The 24,582-nt window shown below is 41.7% G+C and overlaps 1 protein-coding gene across 1 annotated transcript; it reads left to right on the top strand.

Annotated features, from left to right (window-relative positions):
• The first annotated feature begins 318 nt into the window (after nucleotides 1-318).
• Nucleotides 319-22,916, top strand: LOC123507964 (pollen-specific leucine-rich repeat extensin-like protein 1). The gene is made up of 7 exons (XM_045261327.1): nucleotides 319-431; nucleotides 18,333-18,420; nucleotides 19,163-19,256; nucleotides 19,886-20,460; nucleotides 20,969-21,135; nucleotides 21,275-21,416; nucleotides 22,345-22,916. The coding sequence occupies exons 2-7, from the start codon at nucleotides 18,333-18,335 to the stop codon at nucleotides 22,359-22,361; spliced, it is 1,083 nt and encodes a 360-aa protein (XP_045117262.1). The 5' UTR covers nucleotides 319-431; the 3' UTR covers nucleotides 22,362-22,916.
• Nucleotides 22,917-24,582: the final 1,666 nt, after the last annotated feature.

Raw genomic sequence — 24,582 nt, 5'->3', positions numbered from 1 at the left:
AGAGAACAAGATAACGATGAAAAATAGGGAGAAGGAGGAGGAGGAGGAGGAGGAGGAGGAGGAGGAGGAGGAGGAGGAGGAGGAAGGAGGAAATAGGACACAAATATCAAAGAGGAGGAAAAAAGCCAGGAAAAAGAAAGCTAGTTAGAAAATACTGAGATGGAAGAGACGAAAAGGAAAGTTGAAGGCAGAAACGGAACGGGTGCAAAATTAACAGACAGGTGTGCTGAGGAGGCGAGACAGGTGCACAAGGAGGAGGAAGAGGAGGAGGAGGTGGAGGAGAAGGAGAAGCAGGAAGGAGGGAGAAAGGAGGGAGAAAGGAGGGAGAGTCAGAGAGGAGGGAGAAAAGGAGGGAGAGGCGGGGTTTAAGAGGCAATACCCAGACTCCGAACGTGTGGACAGTCATTCGGGCTTCAGCCAGCGAAACAGCGGTAGGTGGTGGCCCGCTCTCTGCTGCTCGTGTGTGTGTGTGTGTGTGTGTGTGTGTGTGTGTGTGTGTGTGTGTGTGTGTGTGTGTGTGTTGAAGTCCCTCTGTCATATTGTGTTTGAAATTTTCTGGGTTGTGCGGTAGTGTCTTGTGTTGTGTTGTGTTGTGTTGCTTGTGTGCATGTGTATGTGCATGTGTATGTGCAGGTGTGTGTGTGTGTGTGTGTGTGTGTGTGTGTGTGTGTGTGTGTGTGTGTGTGTGTGTGTGTGTGTGTGAGCTTTCTTTTTTCCAGTACGGGGAATGTAATACTTTTCCTTAATTTTTTTCTAAGTGTCAACAGCAGCATTTAAACTTACAAAACCGTGACACGTGATAGATAGCGCAGCGATGGGCGGGGGGAATGTAATACTTTTTCTTCATTTTTTTCTAAGTGTCAACAGCAGCATTTAAACTTACAAAACCGTGACACGTGATAGATAGCGTAGCGATGGGCGGGGTATTCACCAGTACTTTCTCTCACACACGAGCGTCCTGTACGTCTTAAATCTCCCGGGTAACTATTTCAGGACTCGAACAGAAGACAAAAACTTCAAATCAATCTAAGTTTGTTAAATTTCAGTGATGCGGCGTCAGTATTAGTACACTGACAAATAAATAATAATGACGAAAATCAATGAAAATAAGAAAAATAGGTGTGTAAGGTCAAGAAGAGAGGCAGAGGTGCTATAAGGTGACTTCTTTCTCGTATAGTCTCGCTTTTGGCTTCTCCAGGGAAACTAGTCAAGGATAGCATCTTTGTCTCACTAAGTCTGACTGTCCCATCAACAATAGCAACAGTAACAGCAATAACAATCAATGAAAGGTGTGACCGTCGGTTTACAAGTTCAGTCGCACCAAAATCCCGTTAAGTTCTCACAGACAGACTAAGAAAAAGACAAGAAAGGAAAAAAAAAAAAAAATCTTACCGTTGCTCTGTACAATTCTCATGGGAAAAAAAACCTCTGCCAGGTCTTCGCCTCAAGCAGGATGAGTCTCGTAAAGTTAACTTGTGCACCGATTACCGCGTCATGCTGGTGAGCTTTAAATTCTTGGCCACAAATTGATCACTCGAGGCCACACGCGGAGACTACTTTTATGCTTTCCTTCCTTCACTGAGTTTATTGCTTGAGTTAAATTGAGTTGCCGGTTGGGAGTGTTGCTTTTGTAACTGCTATTTCCTGATGTATTCCTTCTCACTATATGGGTTTTCTTTGTTTAGTTTTCTTTCTTTCTCCTGCATTTATCATTAGCGTACTCTTCTTATTAATTTTTCTTTCTTGTGTATATTTCTCTTACTCTCTTTTCTTATTTTCTAGAGTCTTTTCACTGAATTCATATGTTTCTATAAATACCAGTTTTTTTCCTGCACTTATAATAAGAGTACTTTTCCTTCTATCAGCTTTAAATTTTACAGGTTTTTCCTTTCCTTCAATTCCTGTTTTCCATCATTCATTTACTTCTTTCTACTTGTAACTTCTCTATCTAAACTTTTATATCTAATTCGCTCTCTTCACTTCCTTCTTTCTACTCCTATTGTATCTTTTCTTCTTACTTTTCTCTTCTTCCTTCACTTATAAACTTACTTCTCTCAGCGAGTTCCAATTTGTGTTTTTACTTATGTCTTTCATTAACTTACAAACGCTACATCACTTCTCAACGGTATCTGTTCTCGCACTATTATTACAAACCTACATTTCTTTCTCTCCATCAGTGCACATCAGCAATTCTTCTTACGATCATTATAAGCCCTGAGGAATGGTGTTTGATCTAACTCTTAATCTCTTTCTATTCATCAATTCCTATTCATTATTCTTCCTACAATCATTATCAACCTTAAGAACATCCAAAGCAAGTTCGTACAGTCATCAACCTCACTAAACTCATACGCAACACTAATTTCTGGTCTGGCAGGACGGGGCAACACTAATACACACCTTGACTGACGTACTGTACCTTAACTCTTCAAGCTACCCGTGTCCCCTTCAGAATGTTGCTTAAGTGCTAACTCTTGTAATCAGCTGAGCATAATTAAGCAAGAGTAGAAACAGTAGTGGAAAAAAATCTTAATGTGTCTCTTCTTTCTTTTGTCGTGCTTCTAGTCTTAATTATAAGACCGTAAAAAGATTTGGAGAGGAAAAATGTCAGCCAGCGTTTTACCTTTTTTTTGCTTCTGGTCTTGTAAAACAGCAAAAAAAGAAAAGATAAGAAAAAAAAAATCAAACGAGTCTCATCTTCTTTGGTCTTGCTTTTAAGTCTCCATTATCAGATAGCAAAAGATGTAAAAACTGGAGAAGAAAAGGAAAATGTCCCTCTACGTGTTCATTATATTTTTCTACTTGTCTTATTAAACGGATACAAAAAAAGAGGAAATAGAAAAAAACATATCTTCACGTGTCTTCTTTCTTTGATCTTAGCTTTAGTAAGGTGTATAAAACCTAAAAAAGGACGTAAAAACAAACAAAAACGTCACCCGGTGTTGTATTTAGGTCGTGGTCTAGTGTTCTCTTATTCGCGGTACCTTTGCTGAACGAGACACAAGGTACGGAAAGGAAGACAAGAACTACGAGTACTGTGATGTCCGTGCTTCCGGGTTCTAGCGGTAGGGCAGAGCTGAGAGATGTGTGGATCTGTTTGGAGGTCTGTCAGCAGGTGGTCACTGTCAATGCCCCGTTTTCTATATATGTGAGATTAACACAACGCCATAAACGTCAATCAATGTCTAGTATTTAGATAACGCTCATCCTTAGTGGCATAACCTACAAACACACACACAGACACACACATACACAAAAGAATATACACTTAAACACACACACACACACAGATTATACAAGTCAGGACGCGTCGCCTTATAAAACCAATATTACTTAACGAGGCGAAGAGAAAACGGCAAGATGAGGGAGACCATTGCGCTCTATCTCGGGTCATGAATCATAAATGTGACACAAGAGTAACCACGATCCTGTTTCCTTATACTGTATCTCCATCGACTTCCATTTACCGAAGCAGGGGAAAAGTGCATTATATGAGACAGAGATTCGGGTTTCATAACACGTTCCGACAGACTGACAGGGTGCATTAAACAGCGCATAAGAAGTGACGAGGTTAAGAGAAGGATGATAGGAGGAGACAAATGCTGAGATAAAGGTGATAGTGAGAAAAGAGAAGAGTAGGAAAGGGTAAGAGGAGGAGGATAAGAAGTAAGAAGAGGACATTAGTAGAGGATAGCCAAGGGTGCAAGAGTAGAGGAGGAAGAATACATAGGTGTAGAAGCAGGGAAAGGAAGAAATAATTAGTGAGAAAGTGAAAAGAAATGAAGGAATGGAAAACGAAAAAAATAGAAGAAAGAAATGAAGTAGAAATATTAGAAAGAACAAAGAATGAGAAATTAAACTAAAGAAGAGTTAAGACAGAAGAAGAAGAGGGAAAAAAAAAGAGTAGAATTTCCGAAGTCGTGCGAGGAAGACCCGTCACACTCAAATGAACGTTTTAACTCAACTTTTCTCTTCTCCCGCCATGACTTGGTTTTGCAGGTGAAGCTTCTCGCCTCCCACACACACCTGTCGCTTCCTCCACCACACTTGTTGCTCACCCTCCCACACACACCTGTTCTTGTTTTACCATACTACCCATTCACCGCCCCCACACTATTCATATATGGAGTTCTTGTTTCTACACGCACCTGCCTCACACCTGCGCACACCTGTTCTCACTCTGTCTCCCGCGAGTTTGCTCCCTGGAATGTCCCAAGATCAGGTTTTTCTTCTATCAGACGAATGAGAATAGGAAGACATTCATAACAGCAGCTTGGGTTAAAGTGTGACAAAAGTACCGGTAAGAACAATGGCAATATATAATTATGATGGAAAAGAAAAAGTATATTCCATGAGATAAATGAGAAGAGGAACACATTCTTAACAGTCGATTGTGTCAGAATGTGGCACAAGTCCTGGCAAGAACAAGAGTAATAGATAAGATAATCTTGGATCATTTAAAGTAAACACACAAGACACAGGAGAACAGTAAAATCTTGAATAACTAAGAGTATTACAATTCACACCTGCAAAATAACAAAGAAAATACCAACACGAACACGAAAACAGCAACAATAACAACCATGATAAAAGAACGGCAATAAAACCAAAGCTAAAAATAACAAATATCCACAATCATACATAAAAAAATTAACAAAAATACAGAAAAAAAATATCATGGAAAGGAAAGCCACGCATTCCACAAGCACCCAGTGACGTAATGGCTAGAGACTGCGAGTGGGGAGTGGAGGGAAGAGGAGGTGTATTACTGGGGGAAGGACTGGTTGAACGTGGGGAAGAGGGAGAAGCGCTGCGGGGGGGAAAGGGGCGAGTTTGGGTGGGTGAACGGTCAAGAGGCTGTGGGCGTGAGGCGTTGTGAATGCGCTGTGAAGGTGAAGGTAAGGCAAGCGAAGGTGAAGACGCTGTGAAGGTGAAGGTGAGACAAGCGAAGGTGAAGGGGAAGGTGAACATCTGGAAGACTTGGTAATCAGATAATTCCTGTGTGATGTGGTGGTGTGAGACGGCAGCAGTGTGGTTGGTGCGATGTGGAGGACGTGAGGTGGATGCGAAGGTCTAAACAGTGGATGGCTAGGGTGAATAACGGGATACCTCGGTGGATAGGTGGAAGATGTGGGCAGTCTGGATATGGATAAAGATTTGAAGGTTTAAATGACGACTGGACCTACCTGTAGTGGATAGGTGAATGATGACATGGATAGGTTTATATAATACATGTATGGATGACTGGACATGATAGAGATGGATGAAGGAGTGTTTGGATGAGCTGGTGGATGAGAGTTACTATTAGTGAATGTTAAGGTCTGGAAATGATGACAAAACACTGGATAAATGGACGAGAATGTGGATGTGTATGAGTCTGGACAAGATAAGGATGTGATGGATGTTTATAAAAGCTTAAAAGTTACTTGCAAGGAGTTTGAACGCTTTGAAAAAAATCACTGTCAGGAAGAAATTGTGTACGAAAAGTGAAGAAGAGAGAGGACAGAGTATAGAAGACGGAGAAGAATGAAGAAGAGAGAGAGAGAGAGAGAGAGAGAGAGAGAGAGAGAGAGAGAGAGAGAGAGAGAGAGAGAGAGAGAGAGAGAGAGAGAGAGAGAGAGAGAGATTAGAAAGATAGTGATAAAGAGTACAGGAGAAGACACCAGAATAGAGAACAAGTGAAGAAAAAGAAAACGAAGACCACAAAGAAAGAGTTAAAAGATAGACAAAAAAGAAGAAAACACAATAATAGAAAGATGGAGACATAAAACAGAAGAAAAAACCCTAAAAATAGTGACGTAAGGGAAATCAGAATGTAGAAGGAACGTAGATAAATAAAATAAACAACACAGGAAAAACAAATCAATTCTAGAAAAATAAACATAAAAAAACACAGAAAAAACCACTAAATCTTTAAATAAGGAGAATCACAAACAGAGTGAGAGTAACCAATATCCAAAGTCAGACTGCAGTAGACACAAATCTGGCAGAGGGTAAGGCGAGACTCTTTAATCTCAACCAGGCACATAAGACGAGCCTGCCCTGTCTCAGCTACGCCCTCCAGTCCTGCAGGGAAGGGCGGGGCGAGGAGAGAAAGCAGGAAGGTTAGGAGGAAGATAATGGGGGGAGGAAAGGAAGAAGGAATGTGGAGGTAAAAGGAAGAGAAAGAAAGAGAAAGGGTTATGAATGGATTGACAAGGAAGGAAGAAGAGGATGAATAATGAGTAAAGACAAGAGGAGGAGGAGGAGGAGGAGGAGGAGGAGGAAGAAGGAAGAGGGAAAGGGGAAAAGGAAGGAAAGAGTATAAGGAGAGAGTATAAGGATGGACAAAGTAGATAGAAGAGGTGAAATGAGGAAGAGGGGCAAGGATATAGGATGGTGAAAGAGAGGAGAAAAAAAAATAAGAAAGGATTGAGAGTGTTAGACTGAACAAAGAGCAGAAGAGGAGGAATATGAGGCGGGAGAAAGGAAGGACAGAGGAAGAAGAAGAAGAACAGTAATAAAAACGCTGTAGAAGAATGAAAGAAAGAGGAATCATATAATATAAACAATAATAATGAGAGATCGAAAAAAAATGTAAATTAAAAAGAAAGCGAAAATTAAATAAAAAAAGAATAGTGAACAAAGAGCGGAAAGAGAAAGAAAGAGAAGATATAATGACTAGAAGAGGAAGAGGAAGAGATAAAGAAGACACAGAAAGGGCAGTGGTTAAAAACATCACGTATATGTAAAGAAGCAGAGAAATGAAGTAAGGACGAAAAACAGAGGAATAACGAATAAACAAGATGGAAGGAGGAGAAGAAAAAAGAAAAATGCAAATTAAGTATATGAAGGACACGGAAAATCAAAGCAAGGAAGAAAACAACTTAAACCTAACATGAAATTAACTTAGAAAAAGGAAAACAAAGTGCGAAGGAGAAGACTGGAGGAGAAAAGTTAAGTGGAGATGGAATTAGGAAAGGGGGAAAGACGGAGACAGAAAGAGAGAGAGAGAGAGAAAGAGGAGACAAGATGAGATGGATATGCAGATGGGCAAGGCAGACAGCAGAATGGAGAACAAGTATGGTGAATATGCAGGTCAGAGAAGTAAGGGAAGGGAAAAGATGCGCGGATAGGAGGATAGTGGCTAGGTAGGATTAATGAAGAGAAACGTGCAGACTGACTGGTTAGGTTGACAATAAAACTAGCAATGACGAATGGAAGTTGTTCAAAAGCAAAAAAAAAAAGAGGTTTGAGAAGATGGGGAGAATGAAGACTAAGGACAGATCTAAAGGAGGAGACGCTGAAGAGAAAAGAGTAGGAAAGTTAAAAGGTGGAAGGTATAAAGACAGCGAGAAAAAGATGATAGATGGAAGAAAAATAATATGAAAGAATGATCAGAAAGAATAATGATAGGGTTCGATAGATGGAATACAGGAAAAAAAATTGACAAATGAAGAGATACAGAGGAAATATACTTGGACAAAGATAACGAAACAAGGGAGATTGCAGACATGGTTAGGTGAAGAGATAGAGAATACAAAAGACACACATAGAAGGAGATGAAGGCAAGAATGCAGACGGAACAGACATAAAAATATAATGACGGAACAAAAACAGACACTAATAAAAGAAAGGTAGACGGAAAAAAAAAAATGAAGAAACAAATGAAGAAATAAAAAGAAAGAATAAATGAAGAAATAAGAAAAAACAAAACAAAAATGACAATAATAAAATGAAAGAAGATAGACAGAAGATGTAAGATTGAGTTGATTAATACTAGACAGGTGACAGGTGACAGGCGACAGGAGGGAAGTGAGTGGAGGTGAGTGACCTGTCCTTAGCTGCATCACGTCTGCAGGTCATGTCCCTCTGCTGCAGGTCAAGGAATGGCAAGGACAGGGAGTGGCTAGGACAGAAAATGGCTTACAGAGATCGCAGATTGAGAAGTGGCTTAGGAGTGGCTTAGAAAAATGGCTGATATAGATAGTTTGAAGAGAACTAACTTTAAGAAAATGACTTAGAGAGTAGTGTAAAGAGATCGCAAATTGAGAAGTGGCTTAGGAGTGGCTTAGAGAAATAGCTTATATAAATGGCTTGGAGAGGGACAACTTAGAGAAATGGATAGAGAAGAGTGGCTTAAAGAGATGATTAGGAGTGGCTTGGCGTAGCTAAAAACTTGAGGTGGTTAGGAGTGGCTTATATCTTGCATAGTGTAGAGATAAATGGCTTAAGAGTTGCTTAGAGAATTAACTAAAGAAGGAATAGTTAAAAAAAGAGAGGAATAGAGATGGACTGGCTTAAAGATGGCTTAGTGGTCGAGGAAGTCAAGAAACCTTAATACCACACTCGGATAAACCTTCAAGGGGGAGAAAGATGAAGAAACACACGACAAAACTGACACGTCTAAGTAGCATCATTCAGGTTTTCTGCATTTTCTTCTTTGTTTTTTGCCTCAACTTTCATTCAAACTCTTGTCCCTCATACTGGAGATGCTGGTTGGTTTTATGGCATGAGATTCATAAATGGTTGAATCTAATGGACCGAATCAAAATTGCAAATGACGAGGAGTATTAAATATCGGTTAGAGAGATGGAATGCATTGTCTATATATGTACGTGTGTGTGTGTGTGTGTGTGTGTGTGTGTGTGTGTGTGTGTGTGTGTGTGTGTGTGTGATTAAAGTCTGCACCTCATTATCTTAACCTCTCTCTCTCTCTCTCTCTCTCTCTCTCTCTCTCTCTCTCTCTCTCTTAGTTATGATCAGAATCTTTATCGCGGTTCAACATTTGCTCGCGCGGTATGTGGAAGCTGTAGTAACTGTAGTAGTGGGGGGAAGGTAAACAGTGGGCGGTGAGGCGTGCTAAGTGGGCAGTGGGTAGAGGGTAGTGGCGTTTGAGTGGCTGTGGCAGACGGTGGTTTAAATGTCAGCTGTAGGTGGTGGTAGTGGTTTCTTGGTCCCTGGTGGTGGCGGTGGTGGTGGTCATACAATTAGTTAAGGTACATACTCTTCCCAAGGACGTGTTAAATGAGCTCACACACTTGATTAAACGCACGCTCAACCAACCACGACACCTGACCACAACACACACACACACACACACACACACACACACACACACACACACACACACACACGAAGACAAAGGCCATTCTGATTCTCACTGACCTGGACGTGTGTGTGTGTGTGTGTGTGTGTGTGTGTGTGTGAAGGTGAAGGTGATGGCTACAAGGGCAACGCCTAGCGAATGTTGCCGGCGCGACTGTAAAACAACACCGTTATCATTTTGCGAGCGAGATATTTACACGACGGAGAGTAAACGAGAGAGAGAGAGAGAGAGAGAGAGAGAGAGAGAGAGAGAGAGAGAGAGAACCCTAACAAGGTAACTTTGTAAAGCGGCATATCTCCTCATGGCGATTTGAAGAGAAAGAAAGGGAAGAGGAGGTAGGAAAGAGGAGGCAGGAAAGAGGAGAGAAAAAGAATAGTGAAGGAGGAGGAGGAGGAGGAGGAGGAGGAGGAGGAGGAGGAGGAGGAGGAGGAGAAGGAAGAATAGGAGGTAGCGGAACTTATCACACGAGGAGGTAACAATTTCTAACAGGTGTAAAATTCATCTAATCCTTATCTTCTCAATTTCACAGTGTAAGGATTCCGTTTTCTTTCCTGCATTCATGAGTATATTTCCCCTCCTCCCCCTCCCCCTCCTCCTCCTCCTCCTCTTGACCCGTGAGGCCTTGTACTCCTTGTGAACCTTCCTGTTTCTGGCGAGCGTCTGGCGCCTTCTCACCCCTCCAGCGCTCTGTCCTCCCCATGAACCTGTGGAAATCTGAAGGCGTGTTGTGGGGCCGTGGGTTGCCAGCTCTAACGGACCAAAACGTGGGGTGGCCTCCTCAATCGTGTGTGTGTGTATGTGTGTGTCTGTGTGTGTGTGTGTGTGTGTGTGTGTGTGTGTGTGTGTGTGTGTGTGTGTGTGTGTGTGTGTGTGTGTGTGTGTGTGTGTGTGTGTGTGTGTGTGTGCGTGTGTGTGTGTGTGTTTGTGTTTCTCAGTGATGTGTGAATCGTAAATTTTAGTTTACAAGCACCACGAATCAGAAAAAAGAGGGAAAAAAACAATTCCACGTTCATAAATCAACAGTAAAGTCCCCAGCCCGCCGCGGAGCAAGGAGAGGAAAGTCCGCCTTGCTTCTCATCGTGTTTCTTGTCTCATGTTTGTGTTTACAAATCGCATCATTTTTCAACCCTGTCATCGGATTCCTCAACTCTCCCTGACAGGATCAAACTCCTCTGATTTATAAGGACTCCCAGGGCACTCAATAAAGCAAACGATGACAAATGCAGCAATAAAATAAAAAAAGGAAAAAAGTCCAACCTTCGCTTCACCTTCATAGCAAAGAAACTCATGATCAACCACAGCAAAACTACCACAGCATAACTTAAATCTTCTCATGTCCTCCTGTGTCGCAAAAAAAAAAAAAAAAAAAAAAAAAATAGGCTTGTTTGAGACCACGAGCAGCGACCAACACGACAGCTTGATAAAGGGATCCGTTACCGAGTTAATCCTTGGACCTGCACACACACACACACACACACACACACACACACACACACACACACACACACACACACAAGAACCCCGCCCAAAAGTCTCCCTGTCTCTACCTCTTCTCTCAGCTCCGTCTCTCTGCCCCATTGCACATCTCTGGCTCGTCTCTTCATCCCTCTGTCTGTCCCGCCTCCTTACCTTATCTCTGTCCCGTCTCTACCATTGCTTCTCCTTTCCCAGTCTGTGCCTCGCCCCGCCAGCCTTGTCCGGGGTCAATGGCTGTCCTACCCGACGCTCCGCCCTTCCCCCCTCACCTCCTCCCTCTCTCGCCTCCCGATGCCCTTACCCCGTCACCTTCGAGAGGGAGAGTGAGTGAACCCCAGTGCCTCTCCCCTTCCCACCACTCCTCTCCCTCTCTCTCCAGCAACACTGAGCCCTTCCTCGTCGTAACGCTGATGCTTAGTCGATAGCGTCGATTCACTTTCTTTACGCGTGTGTGTTTGGTTTTGTTTGCCTGTCTTGCTTTATTTGTTTAGGCTTTGTTCCTGTGTGGTGGTGATGGCGGTGGTGGTGATGGTGGCGATGGCGGTGGTGGTGATGGTGGAGTGGTGACGTTAATAATTTTGGTGGTGAATATAAGACTTCAAATGGTGTAATGGTAAATGTAACGTAATATTTTTTTCTTAAGAATGATAAAGACTAACTAATAATAATGGAACCTTCCTTAAGTGTTTTCTAATATTTTTTCCACAGTAGTTATTAATATTACAGGTAGGGCAGTGTGACAGCACAGAGGAAGGCCTCCCCTCACCCACCCTCTCTGATTCATGAGATTGTGATCAAAGACTTTTCCTCCTTTGTTCCTCACATTCTTTATTATCTTTATTACTTTCTTCTGCGTGATATCTTACTTTTCCTCCTCCTCCTCCTCCTCCTCCATTTTTGTTCTCCTCCCCCTTGTTTTTCTTGTTTTTGTTCTTGTTCTTTATTTATCTCTATTGTCCTTTGACTTTTCCTCCTTCATCGGTATTTCCTTCAATTATCCTCCTACCTTCTATATCCTCTTTTCATATCTCTCTCTCTCTCTCTCTCTCTCTCTCTCTCTCTCTCTCTCTCTCTCTCTTCCGGGTTGTCCTTTACGATTTCTCTCCAGCCAATCCTGACCTTTTCCTTCGTTAGGTAAGCCAGGTATGTGCCTCTCTGGTCCGGGTGGGTTCACTTACCTCCTCCTCCTCCTCCTCCTCCTCCTCCTCCTGATCTCCTTCGTGTTCTTCTTCTTTTTCTTATTATTATTATCATCATTACTATTATTATTACTATTATTTAAATTATTACTGTCATTATTCTCCAGTTTTAGTTTTTTTTCTCCTTATTCTCTTTTCTTTCTTCTTCTTCTTCTTCTTCTTCTTCTTCTTTTTCTCCTCCTTTTTTCTTTTCCTCTTCCCTCTATTTCTGTTCTTCTTTTCCCTTCTCTCTCTCCTGTTCTTCTTCCTTCTTTCTTCTCATTTCCCTGTATTTTTCTTTCTTTCCCTTCTGTTCTTCCTATTTCTCTTCTTCCTGCTGTTGTTATCGTTGTTCTTTTTCTTCTTCCTCCTCCCCTTCTTCCTCTTGTTCTTCCTCCTGTTCTTGTTCTTTTTCCTCCTCATTTTGTAGTAATTGTTAATGTTTCTCCTCCTCCCTTCACTACTTCTTCCTCTTCTTCTTCTTCTTCTTCTTCTTCTTCTTCTTCTCCTTCTCCTCCTCGTGTGGGAATAAGCTACTGTTCCTGTTTTTACCTCAAGTTTCATTCCTGGTAGCTTTGGTCACCACACTTCAAAGTCGAGGGCTTACGGTACTTTCTGGCTTCCCTGCATGATTCAGCTTCTATATCTTATCAGTTTATTATTCATCTTCACACACACACACACACACACACACACACACACACACACACACACACACACACACACACGTACACGATGATGCTTAAATATATATGTAAAAATAGAAAGTTTACGTTCCTTATACAGTTGCTTAAAGATTATCTTGTTTTTTTTTTTTTTTTTACTCATTATCATTGTTTATTCTTAAAGGTTGGATTTTTTGCATTATCTCTCTCTCTCTCTCTCTCTCTCTCTCTCTCTCTCTTGTACGGTTAAGAACATTTTATTTACAGTTTTTTTTAGTACATTATTATTAGTTTTCCTTAAAGGCAAGGTCTCTTCTCGCAATAATCTCAACTCATTTCTCTCTCTCTCTCTCTCTCTCTCTCTCTCTCTCTCTCTCTCTCTCTCTCTGTCTGTCTCTCTTTCTTTTGCACGCATTTTCTGTCCATGCCTGCTTATCCGTGTGCTTTCTCTTCCGGGTCTGAGAGTAAACCTAACCTCACGATAAGACAGGGATAGATTCACCGCTAACCTTGAACACTAAATCTTCAACATCTAAAAAAAGCATGACGTTTATGAGCATTTTAATTCGTTTTTCCTGGGTAGATTTGTAATAGCAAGAAAGATAAATCGTTCCTGCAGGATTTTAAGCAGAGGGTTTATATTCATATTGTATTAATGCACCTTGGGTCAAGTGAGGATTAGAGCAGGTGGAGGGAAGGAGAGGGAGAGAGGTTGGGGGAGAGATGGAGTAAGAGAGAGAGAGAGAGAGAGAGAGAGAGAGAGAGAGAGAGAGAGAGAGAGAGAGAGAGAGAGAGAGAGAGAGAGAGAGAGAGAGAGCAGAAACAAACATGAAGATACACACGTGTCATAGACACACACACACACACACACACACACACACACACACACACACAAAGACAGATAGACAGACATAAGAGAGACGCAGATAAACAGTGAGATGGAAAGACTGACAAACACGCAGACAGACAAACGGACATACAGACAGGCACGTAGGGACACAGCCATGAAGATGAAGACACGCCATTATGGAAGACAGGAAGACGAACACAAGAGATGACAAGAGGTCGATACATAAGCAGGAAGACAGACAGACGGACAGACAGACGGACGGACAAAGTACATCCCATTACTCTCGAACTCAGATATGCGAGAGAGAGAGAGAGAGAGAGAGAGAGAGAGAGAGAGAGAGAGAGAGAGAGAGAGAGAGAGAGAGAGAGAGAGAGAGAGAGAGAGAGAGAGAGAATACTTCATCTCAGCACAAGGAAATTAAGCCACGTCTTACTTGTACCTCTGAGATAAACACACACACACACACACACACACACACACACACACACACACACACACACACACACACACACACACACACACACACATCAATACGCTATAAAACCCGCTGGAACTCCTCGAAACCCTTAAGAACTCCACAAAACCAACGTAACACCCACATAACACCTCCTTCTATACAACAACTTCTTATAATTACAAACACTGAACCATAGAACAGTCTCGCAAGCTTAACCACCTGGTGTGTGTGTGTGTGTGTGTGTAACTGATGATACAGAATTCATATTAATCTCTCGTGTGGATCATAAAAACATCCCTAGAAATCTCAATACCTTCCACAAGAACCTGTTGAAGTCAAAAGTACTACATAAGAGAACTAAGGCCACGCTTGGTAAGACAGGAGTAAATTGTACACTGGTCGAATATCTGAGAGCACCATACATAAGAACTTTGTATACATAGGAAGCAAAGTCGTACATAAAATCATAATAATGGAGGGTTTGAGAGGCGAGACCGGATGGCAACAATAAGAAGAGGGAGGGAGGGAAAAGAAGAGTATATCGGATGGAGGGCGTTAGTAGGAGGGAAAGGAAGAAGGACTGAGGAGCGAGGAGGAGGGAGGAGAAGGAAGAGACGAGGGATAATAAAAGAGAGAGAGAGTAGAAAGATAAAGCGTGCGACAGGAAATAATTAAGCGAGACAAGGAGTGGGTATCGACGCAACAGTGTGAGTGGCGACTGTTAGATGGCGTTAGTGCATCATTATTTCAATCAGTCTTTTTAACTTCACGTCATATGGAAGAATGTTGAGTTACCAAGCTAAAAACGGAACAGAATAGAAAGTTGAAAGAGCATTGATAATGGAATGGTAATAAAAGCTAAACAAGAAAAAAACAAAAACAAGACTAAATAAAGAGTTGAAAAAAGAATAAAAAAAGTTGAATAGAAGGTTAATAGAATATTTATCACTGTACGGGGAAAAAAAAGCCAGAAAATAGAGCAATGAATGAGTTGGAGGTGACTGATTATTAGAAGATATGAAGCCAAAAAGAACAAAGCATTAATAGACAGTTGTATGGGTATTGATTTTTGAGTGATATGGAAGTGGGTGAAGGAATTATTAACACTCATTTTCCTGAATCTAATAAGTGAAAGATTAATGTTTTTTTTTAATGGTAGGAATAGAAGATAGAAAGATATACAGAAAGAGAAGGAAGAAAAGGTACATCAAGATAAAATTTTAATTGTCACTGCCACTTCTTGTATCAAATAAAGAATTGACTCATTCACTATATCATTAAATAGTCAACTGATCAAACTCTTCACATTACGAACATATTTCATCAACAGAAGTTTAGATTAAAAAAAAGTCGATTCATTAGTTTAAAAAGGCCACGAAACACCCATCACATAACAAATAATAAAGAAAAACCAAGAGAACACTCCTTTTTTTCACCACTAAACGGCAAAATGAAAGAATGACCAGGTACGAGGCCCAAAATAAGGCCTTCTAAAATATAACTTCAACTCAAACAAGCAAAAAAATAATCAGATAGCGGAATTTCTGTTTGAAGGAGCGAGTAGCGGTGCAGCCTTATATCCGAGAGTTAAAGACGTCTTCGAGCTAGAGAGAGAGAGAGAGAGAGAGAGAGAGAGAGAGAGAGAGAGAGAGAGAGAGAGAGAGAGAGATAAAAAAAATAAAAAAACCCGCTGTCAGTTGGAGGCGCTCATAGGACAGGTAGGAGAGCGGAGCGTGGTCCATCCAGGTAACATCCAGGTGCTGCCCCAATCAAGTCTTGTCACTTTGCTAGTTTTTTTTTTTTTCTCTCTCTCCTCCGAGATTACAGAGTCTGATGCGTCTCCTCCTTCCTCCTCTTTCCATCTTCCTTCCCACTTCATGTAGTCTTTAGTATTCTTCGTGTGTGTGTGTGTGTGTGTGTGTGTGAGAGAGAGAGAGAGAGAGAGAGAGAGAGAGAGAGAGAGAGAGAGAGAGAGAGAGAGAGAGAGAGAGAGAGAGAGAGAGAGAGAGAGAGACACACACACACACACACACACACACACACACACACACACACACACACACACAGCACAACACAGTATAGGAATAATGAAAAAGGAATCGAGGTCAGGAAAGTTGTCTGACCTCAATCGTGGTGGGCGAGGTCATGAGAGTGAAAGCCAGATCACACGGAGACAACCAGGCAGACATGAGAAAAGAAAGAAAGAAAGCCAGGTCACGCCAATAGCCACGAGTCAGGTCAAAGGAGGCCACAAGACTAGAATATCACTAAGGGAGTCTGTTGCATCTAATCACCCTTAGCCAGTAAAGCTTCAACCTCACCCAACTTAACTTAACCGCATTTTTACTGTAGGTTCTTCAAAGTACTACATGTTCTTTATCATTTTTGGTCATCATATAGTGTATTTTTTTTATGTAATAGGGATAACTGGCCAAAGACAACAAAAACTATTAAACAACAGGACCCACTAAGATGCCATTCCGCGAACAGTTGATAGAGTTAGCGAACAGAATGGGAAAAATGTCTTGAAACTTCCCTCTTTATTTAGTTTAAGTCATAGGTAGTACATGGGAATATATAAGCAGGCAGGGAGTTCCAGAGTTTACCAGTGGAACCATGCGTGCTTTGGGGTTCGATGGGTCTCCAAGCGCATGGGGTTTGAATCCTGTCCACGGTCCCATTGTAGATTGGGGTTCCTCACTTGGAGCAATGGTTTCCTAGCGGGTGGGCTTTGAGATAGGAGGTACCCCCAAAAATGTACCCCCATTTAGCCCATAAATTCCCGTGAAAAGCCCACATGGTATAAATAAAAAAAAAAGAAAGAAAAAAAAAAGAGATGAACGAGTGAAAGTACTGGTTAACTCTTGTGTTAGAAAGGTGAACAGAATAACTATATAGAGATTATCAGTTAATATCTAGCTAAACATAAGCTAACTTAAAGGTACGTTCTTCAAACTAATACTACGTCTATGTTATCTGTAACTGTATTACTCGTGCGGTGTAATCAATTATTAAGAATTATAAGACTCTGCCTAGCTCTGCATTCCTGTACCTCGCTCTTCTTTGCTCTTCTCGTTCTTACTTTCCTGGGTTACCATAAGAACCTCTTCTGGGTTACCATAAAAACGAATCTGTAATCAGTACGTCTCTTAGTGTTATCTTCTTCAGACTACCGCTACCTGTCCCTCCCTGTTCCACAGTTACGAGTCGCATTACAAACTAAAAGCTATTCTTAAACTCATTCTTTGTCAATTCTTCTGAAATCCAAACTACAAGAAAATAAGGAAAAAAATAAGGAAGTGTTATGATAATTTTGCCGTTCTTTATACTTATGGAGTTTCAATAAAGATGAATAGATAGATAGATAAATAAATATATATGAATAAACAGGAAGAGCGTATAGGAAGGAAGAAAAAAAGAAGGAAGTGTAATGATGATGATGATGATGATGATGATGATGATGATGATGATGAAAAGGAGGAGGAAGAGGAGGAAGAGGAGGAGGAGGAGGAGGAGGAGGAGGAGGAGGAGGAGGAGAGAAAGCTTCATTATTCGTCATAACCCCAAGTCATCATTCCTTTCTGTAATTATGTACCCTCCTTCCCATTCCTTTCCCGTAACCCTACCACGCAACAGACTCTCTCTCTCTCTCTCTCTCTCTCTCTCTCTCTCTCTCTCTCTCTCAACAAAGGATACAATTGACATGCCACTCATCATTATTGACAGGAAATAAGCTTAAAAATAATAAGAGAAGAAAAAATAGAAGAAAAATAAAGAAAAGAAAAAGAATATCAAGGTAAAGAAAATAGAGAAGTCACAAAAATTAAATGAAGTACTTCCATAGAAATTTCGATAAGATAAGAACAAACGGGAAGGAAGAATGGATGATGTTTATTCTCTCTCTCTCTCTCTCTCTCTCTCTCTCTCTCTCTCTCTCTCTCTTTGCATTTTTTTTCCTAATTCACAAAAAAAATGGACCCAAGTGCCGTGAGCGATGCGTGTGTAGTAATTCTTCTCCATTCTTTTTTTTCCTACTGTTTTTAGAAGATTCCTCGTGTGTGTGTGTGTGTGTGTGTGTGTGTGTGTGTGTGTGTGTGTGTGATAGATAAAGTTTTCAGATTAACTCATTCCTCCCCTAACTCTTTTTCCTTGTTACCGTCTCTCTCACACACCACACACTTCCTCACACACCCTCTTACACCACCACGCTCCCTCAAGCTCTCTCCCTCACACGATCTGTTAGACGAGCGCCACATAATCAGGAAGATGTGATGGCGTGGCTATGTATTCACTGAGGCGCTCAAGATTCACCTGGGCACCTCCTTACACCTTTGCCCAGACTGACTACTCGTGCTGATACTCCGAAAATGAATTCTCTGTCCACCTCAGCAGCTCATTCCTTCCCCGTTCCTCTATGAGTTCCCTCACACACCGCCGCGTCTCATGAACTGATCTTATTCATACACCCCATTTGATATTCTCTTTTGAGGATGTGAGATCAAACGTGTTTTTTTTTTTTTTTTTTTACCTGTTTCCGTTCCTTTCACCAGATGACTTCATGTCTTAGGGGTAAATATGTTCTCTTCCTCACGATACAAACATGTCCTCTTATCCACAGATGGCGCGGTGCGAGGCAATCATGATAGGTTTGACCGTGATGGCCGCATTCCTGGCCGTGACTCTGGGAAGAGGCCCAGGCACCGAGGGTAAGTGCTGTCCAAGAAAACTTTAGAAATCCCTCTCTACTTTTGTATTTCTCCTTACTAAGACTTGAACATTTGCAAGAAGGATGTTTCAAGCTCTTTTCCTCACACGATCTGTTAGACACGGGCCACATAATCGGGAAGACGTGGTGGCGTGGCTTGGTATCCACTCCCAAGGAGGAGGCAGTAAACACCTGCCGAAACGATAATTACTCCGAGTGAGGTGTAATAGCACTGGTTCAGTGTGAACTTATCATTAAAGCCAACTGTGATTTCACTGAGCTTTTCCCTTTGTGTCTCACAACACCAGGGGGCAGTCACAGTCTGTCCTCTAAAGACAATTATCTTCTTTACATAAAACTACATGCATCTAACCACACATACATTCCTCCCGCAAAATTTTAAATGAAATAAAAAATTATGACTCCTATCTACCACCATATATATGTGTGGGAACCGGCACCTTAGTGGGCCTTTTTTGACACTATTTTCGTTGCCTTTGGCCGGTATTCCTTCTTACACAAAGAAAAAATGTTCTTATATCATATGTTTCTTTAAAAGCTTTATGGGCGAACATTCATAAGAGCAGCTTTTCTCTTTCTTATCCTTGGCAACAAGCAACCTTAACAACTTCAGATTTTCCTTTTCCATGTTTACTGGAAGAATAGTGTAATCACACAGACTAGTAAGAACATAAGGATCAGTTCCTGTTATCTCATTAATGATTATGTCACTCTTCCTCCAGACTGGCGGTACCCGAAGAACATTACGGACCCCCGCGTTACCTGCCAGGAGGAGGGGACCTTCCGTCACCCGCGGAACTGCTCCTGGTATTACAGGTGAGTCTTGCTCACAGGTGAGGTAAAGTAGTTAAAAAATGTCGCTGCAAATGCTAAGGTCATATAACGCAGGAATATATAAAATTGCATCAAAATACTAGGACTGTTAGACCAAAAGGTAAAAGTAGTGAAAAAATAATAGATTTAGCTGAAATCTGAAAAACGAAAATAAGATAAAAACTATAACTTAATTTTTTTATTATGCGGGTTATTTTCATTAATTACAAGTGCTGACAGGCGGCGCTTACGGTACGGGGAAAGGACTGTACGTACATATTATAGGTAGGCAGGAACATCACGTGATGACAGGTAAACGCGTGTCATCCAGCTTACCAACGACTATCCAATTTCTTTGCTTTCTCTATCCCTTTCCTCTTTTCATTTTCTTTACCCTTACTTTATTCATGTCTTGCCTTACGTTCCCATCACTTATAACTAAACTTCTCATCTCACACCATCTCTTTTTCTTTCCTTTTCTTTCAGTCCTTTACCTTCATTTCATTACCAACTGTGCTCTCTAAACATCCCTACTTCTATATTTGTCTCATCCCATAATTTTCCCTTTCATTTTGTCCTTTCTTTTTTTTCTGTATCCCCCTCACGCCCTCTCACCTTCCTTTCCCTCACAGGTGCGCGCCCATCATGGTTCCCGGCTACTTCAGAATCTTCTTCTTCGAATGTGAACCTGGCACGACGTTTGATGACCATCTGGACCAGTGCGTCTTTCCACACCTGACAGAACCTTGCAGCGACGAGCCTTTTGAGCCACCCGTAGGACCTCCAACGCAGATACTCCCAACACAACCAACCCCAACACGACCACCCCCAACACAACGACCCCCAACACGACGACCCCCAACACAGCCACCCCCAACACAGCCACCCCCAACACGGCCACCCCCAACACAACCACCACCAACGCAGCCACCACCAACGCAGCCACCACCAACGCAGCCACCACCGACACAACCACCAACTCCAGTACCTACAGATGGCACAGGCATCGATGACAGCTTCCCCTTCCCTTGCACGTTCAATGAGACCATCTGCCCGCCCAAGGAGTACTGCACGCCGGAGCCAGTGACGCTGAGCCTGTGCACTGGTTGCTTCATCAACACCGCCTTCATCCCCGCGGCGGCCCTGTGTGGCGGCACCGACATGGCGTACGACAAGGACCGGAAAGTTTGCGTGAATATCCCGGCAGGTGAGAGAGAGAGAGAGAGAGAGAGAGAGAGAGAGAGAGAGAGAGAGAGAGAGAGAGAGAGAGAGAGAGAGAGAGAGAGAGAGAGAGAGAGAGATTTTCCTTTGTCGTTTTCCTAATTCACAAGGGCGTGGACTGTGCCTCCGAACGAAGTAATCTGATGGTTGTGGCACTTGGTAACCACGAGTACAGGTCTATCATTTCTTGCACTGAGCTAACCGTCTCTTCGTGCTTTGGAATGTTCATGTGGGAGAGAAATATACTCAATTGGTCATGAATGGATTGTGGCGTGTTTGTATCTTATATAGATGTAGGAGAAATATTTACTAAGATTACACACATTGCCCAAAAGATAAGTCCAATCCCTTCCTAACTTCGTACAGTGAGCAGGATTCGAACCTATGCGCCTGAGGAACTCTTGGCTCACAAAACATGGGGCACATTTGCACCAAGAAGACAGAGCGTATATATGAAGTTATTTGTACTATCAATCCATTTCTTTTTTTCTCAGAATGCCCTGAGCCCACGGAGCCCCCCACCCCTCCTCCTGGCGGCGTGCCTCTCAACAACTCCAACACCTTCACGTGCTCCGTCGATAAGACAGTGCCAGACGACGACTGGATCAAGGGCAACTTCTGTTATAACTACGCCTACTGTGACGAGGAGAACAGATTTATTGTGAGGAGAGAGAGAGAGAGAGAGAGAGAGAGAGAGAGAGAGAGAGAGAGAGAGAGAGAGAAATAACAATAAACAAATATATAAATACATGAAATTTGTGCATTGTGAAGACCTGGCTAACGTGAATACTTTCTTTCAGGCCTTAAGGCTTCTATGCAAGAAATACTTCCAGTGCCGGAGAACAGAGCAGAACACGTGGACGTATACAGAAGAGAACTGCAAAGGTTTGGGAGATGACTACTACTACAGCTTTCAAGACGGTTGTGTATTTTTGGATGATGGTAAGAACCTGGTCTTGTGTTAGGAAACGCTCTGTTCTCATATGCACATTTCTTTTTCATGGGTGCAGTTTCCTGGTGGTGCCGCAGAGTAGTATTCTTTCGAGACCTCTTGAACTGTTACTAGTCATAGAAATACCTTAAAAAAAACACTAATTTCTAATAGACACTTAAATATCATAAAATAACATCTAATGCAGAGTTGAACTAAGAACACCTTTAAAAAAACTCACTATCCTCTTAATTCCTAACTTAATATTGGAGCCATGAAAACAATAATTAAAAACAATCTCTACAAGACATAGTGAAGAACAGTGAAGCTGTCGAAATGTTTAAGAATGCAGTGCCATCATTTCCTGCACTCAGCTAACCGTCTCTTCGTTCCTCAGAATGTCGATGTGGGGAGGGAAAATATACTCGAATCATAAATGGATTGAAGCGTGTTTGTATTATGCATAGATGTACGAGAAATACTTACTAAGATTACACACATTGCCCAAAGTATAAGTCCAGTCCCTTTCTCTTCCATTCCCCTCCTTCAGTATCACTTCATTTTCTTCCTTCATGGCTATCCGATGTCCCCATGTCCACCATCCAATGCTACTATGTGCCTCTCTCATCCCCATCATACGTCACTCCCAGTTCCCACCTCATCCCCATCATATACTCCACTCCCATATCCTTCCCCTCCAAGAGCAAACCCCATTTCTTCCTTACCTTCCTTCATTTCCACTTTTATCCTCTTCCCTCAATCCACTATCACTTAATTTTCTCCCCTCTCCCCTTCCCTACTTTCCTTTTGAGCCTTCTCCATAGCTAATGCACCATATCTTTTCTTTCCCTCATCCTCACCATAGTCTTCTCCACACTGCCTGCCACACTCTCTCTCATTTCCACCACACTCCCTCACCCTGTTTGTCTCTCATTGCAGATGAATTATGTTCTTAAGAGAGTTCAGCTGAGCGAAGGATCAATTAACTTGGAGCCAAGGATGCCGCGTTGAGATTCCTGCTGTGACAAGGACCGGGTGCTGCGGAAAGACACCCCTCCCATGTGCAGCATCTAGACCACACCTACCATATCCCCTACCACGTTGTTATGAAAGGAAGACCACCCCGCTCTCCGCCTCTTTTTCCTGGTCTCCGTGCTTTCAAGAGTCTTCCTGCTGTTTACTAGGTTGACCATACATTCACGCACACACACACGCATTCATATGCAAGAAAGCTTTTCCTTCTACCTTCATTAGTTTGTCTTGCTTGTGTTCTCGCCTTTGTTGTTGTTTGTTACTCGCCGTCCTGTTAGTAATTTATCTTAGTTTTCTTGTTGTGGAAGCTTCTGTTGGTGTTTTTGTGTCTGTGTTCGTCTCCTGCTGTTATTGTTTTTTGTCTCTCTAATCATTGGGTTTGATTAAGTTTTGTCATTAAGACTTAGGGACTTTTTTGTGTGCCATGACTTTAAAATGGTGTGACAACCAACGGTAAGGAATAAAAATGTTTGTATAAATGATGGTATTCTTTTTATATATTGCCCTTGATAGTATTCTGAAGCACTTAAAGCAGCAAAAAACCCATCAGGCCTACACGTGGTAGTCTCTGTACTCATATAAAGAATATTTACATTTTGTATATATAAATCATAGCTACTGTTGCGCATCGCAATGAAAGAGTTAAACGATAAAATAAACGTTACATTCAGGTTTCATAAAGTTTCCCATAAAATGTCTTCGTTTTCTCTCACACTCATATCAGCAACACACTCAACACTCTAGTTCTTTTTCTCTCTCGGTAAAAACATGCACGTGAAACAAGTGCTGAAGTTAGTCAGCAATCTAATTAGGCTAGTAATTAATCAAACAAGTCACTGAACACATTAATGAGCTAATACACGAGTTCATCAAAATTTAATGGAGTTACCTATAAAATATCTCCGCTGTCTCTACATCTATTTTGTAGCTACTCTCTCTCTCTCTCTCTCTCTCTCTCTCTCTCTCTCTCTCTCGTAACAACAATGATTGTTGTTTAACTTAGTAATTATGGTACTAACCCGGCAGTAGCAACAGTAATGCTGATGGGATTAATTCTGAAATAGTATGTAATAACATCACACTTGCTTGAAAACCTAATCACATTGAAATGTTTCAGAGTTAACCGAAAATTACTGCAATCATAACATAATGAATAGGAGATATGTTAACATCCATGTCCCGCCTTAAAAACCTATAGTTATGTTGATTTAAAGTTTCCATCCTCACAAAGTTATACATTTTACAAATGTCTCCTGTAACTGCACATTTCCCTTGATGAGATCTTATGAGAATACCTAATAAGCTCCTTAGAACACCTGGACCTTTAGCCCAATAACCATTCACTCATGTAGGAGGCTGACGAGTTGAACAGTATGCAAAGTGGAGTCGAAGTGGAGCAAGGTTTCAGACTTCATGATGATGGATATAATGCACTGGTCCTTCTTAATCATTCAACATTCATAAATACTTTTAATATTGTCACAAGTTCAGAACTTTAAATATCATGGAGAATACTTTGAAAATTTGGAGGATTTGCTAGTATTTTTCTAGATCTGGACAATTTATAAATACTTTCAATATTATCACAAGTACCTTTAATATTAGGACGATGGACATTAACAATAAAAAAAAACAGAGACATTCATAAGTAATCTTCCTCTCTAAGGTTCCAGTACAACATCTAGAAAGTACCTGCTGTGCGGATGGTTTGGATAGAATGGCTGACCCACTCCTCGCCAGGGGCCTCATAGGAGCGGATGGTTTGCGAAGCTGCACGGTGGACTGGACTGGTAGGTTGGTTAGTGTGCTGCTTCGCTTTCCGCTGGTCCACAACTCAGGAACCACAACCATTTCCCGGGAGCGGCAGAATTCCACCACCAGTAACATGACGCTCCTGTGGACAAATTAGAGGCTTGAGGTCACCAGACAAGACATTTGAATTTTGAACACAAGAACACACTAGCACTCTGGAAACTCCGTGCCCCTTTCTTTGTTTTCATCTTCCTGTGACCTGAATTCATTGAATAGAGGAGGTTTCATGACATTTATCCCATTCTTTTGGCTAACTCTCGAGAACCTGCACTGGGACTGGCACCTAAGTGGGCGTACACATGACAATCTGTGCATGAATCATACTTTCAAGGG

Source organism: Portunus trituberculatus, chromosome 23 (genome assembly GCF_017591435.1).
Source record: "Portunus trituberculatus isolate SZX2019 chromosome 23, ASM1759143v1, whole genome shotgun sequence".
Lineage (NCBI taxonomy): Eukaryota > Metazoa > Arthropoda > Malacostraca > Decapoda > Portunidae > Portunus > Portunus trituberculatus.
Note: the sequence above shows the minus strand (reverse complement) of the source record. Positions and strands in the feature narration are given on the sequence as shown.

Coding starts and splice junctions, on each gene's coding strand:
- LOC123507964 (XM_045261327.1), top strand. CDS start 18,333: ATGGCGCGGTGCGAGGCAATCATGATAGGTTTGACCGTGATGGCCGCA. Junction 19,257..19,885: donor AACTGCTCCTGGTATTACAG/GTGAGTCTTGCT, acceptor TTTCCCTCACAG/GTGCGCGCCCATCATGGTTC. Junction 21,136..21,274: donor ACGAGGAGAACAGATTTATT/GTGAGGAGAGAG, acceptor ACTTTCTTTCAG/GCCTTAAGGCTTCTATGCAA.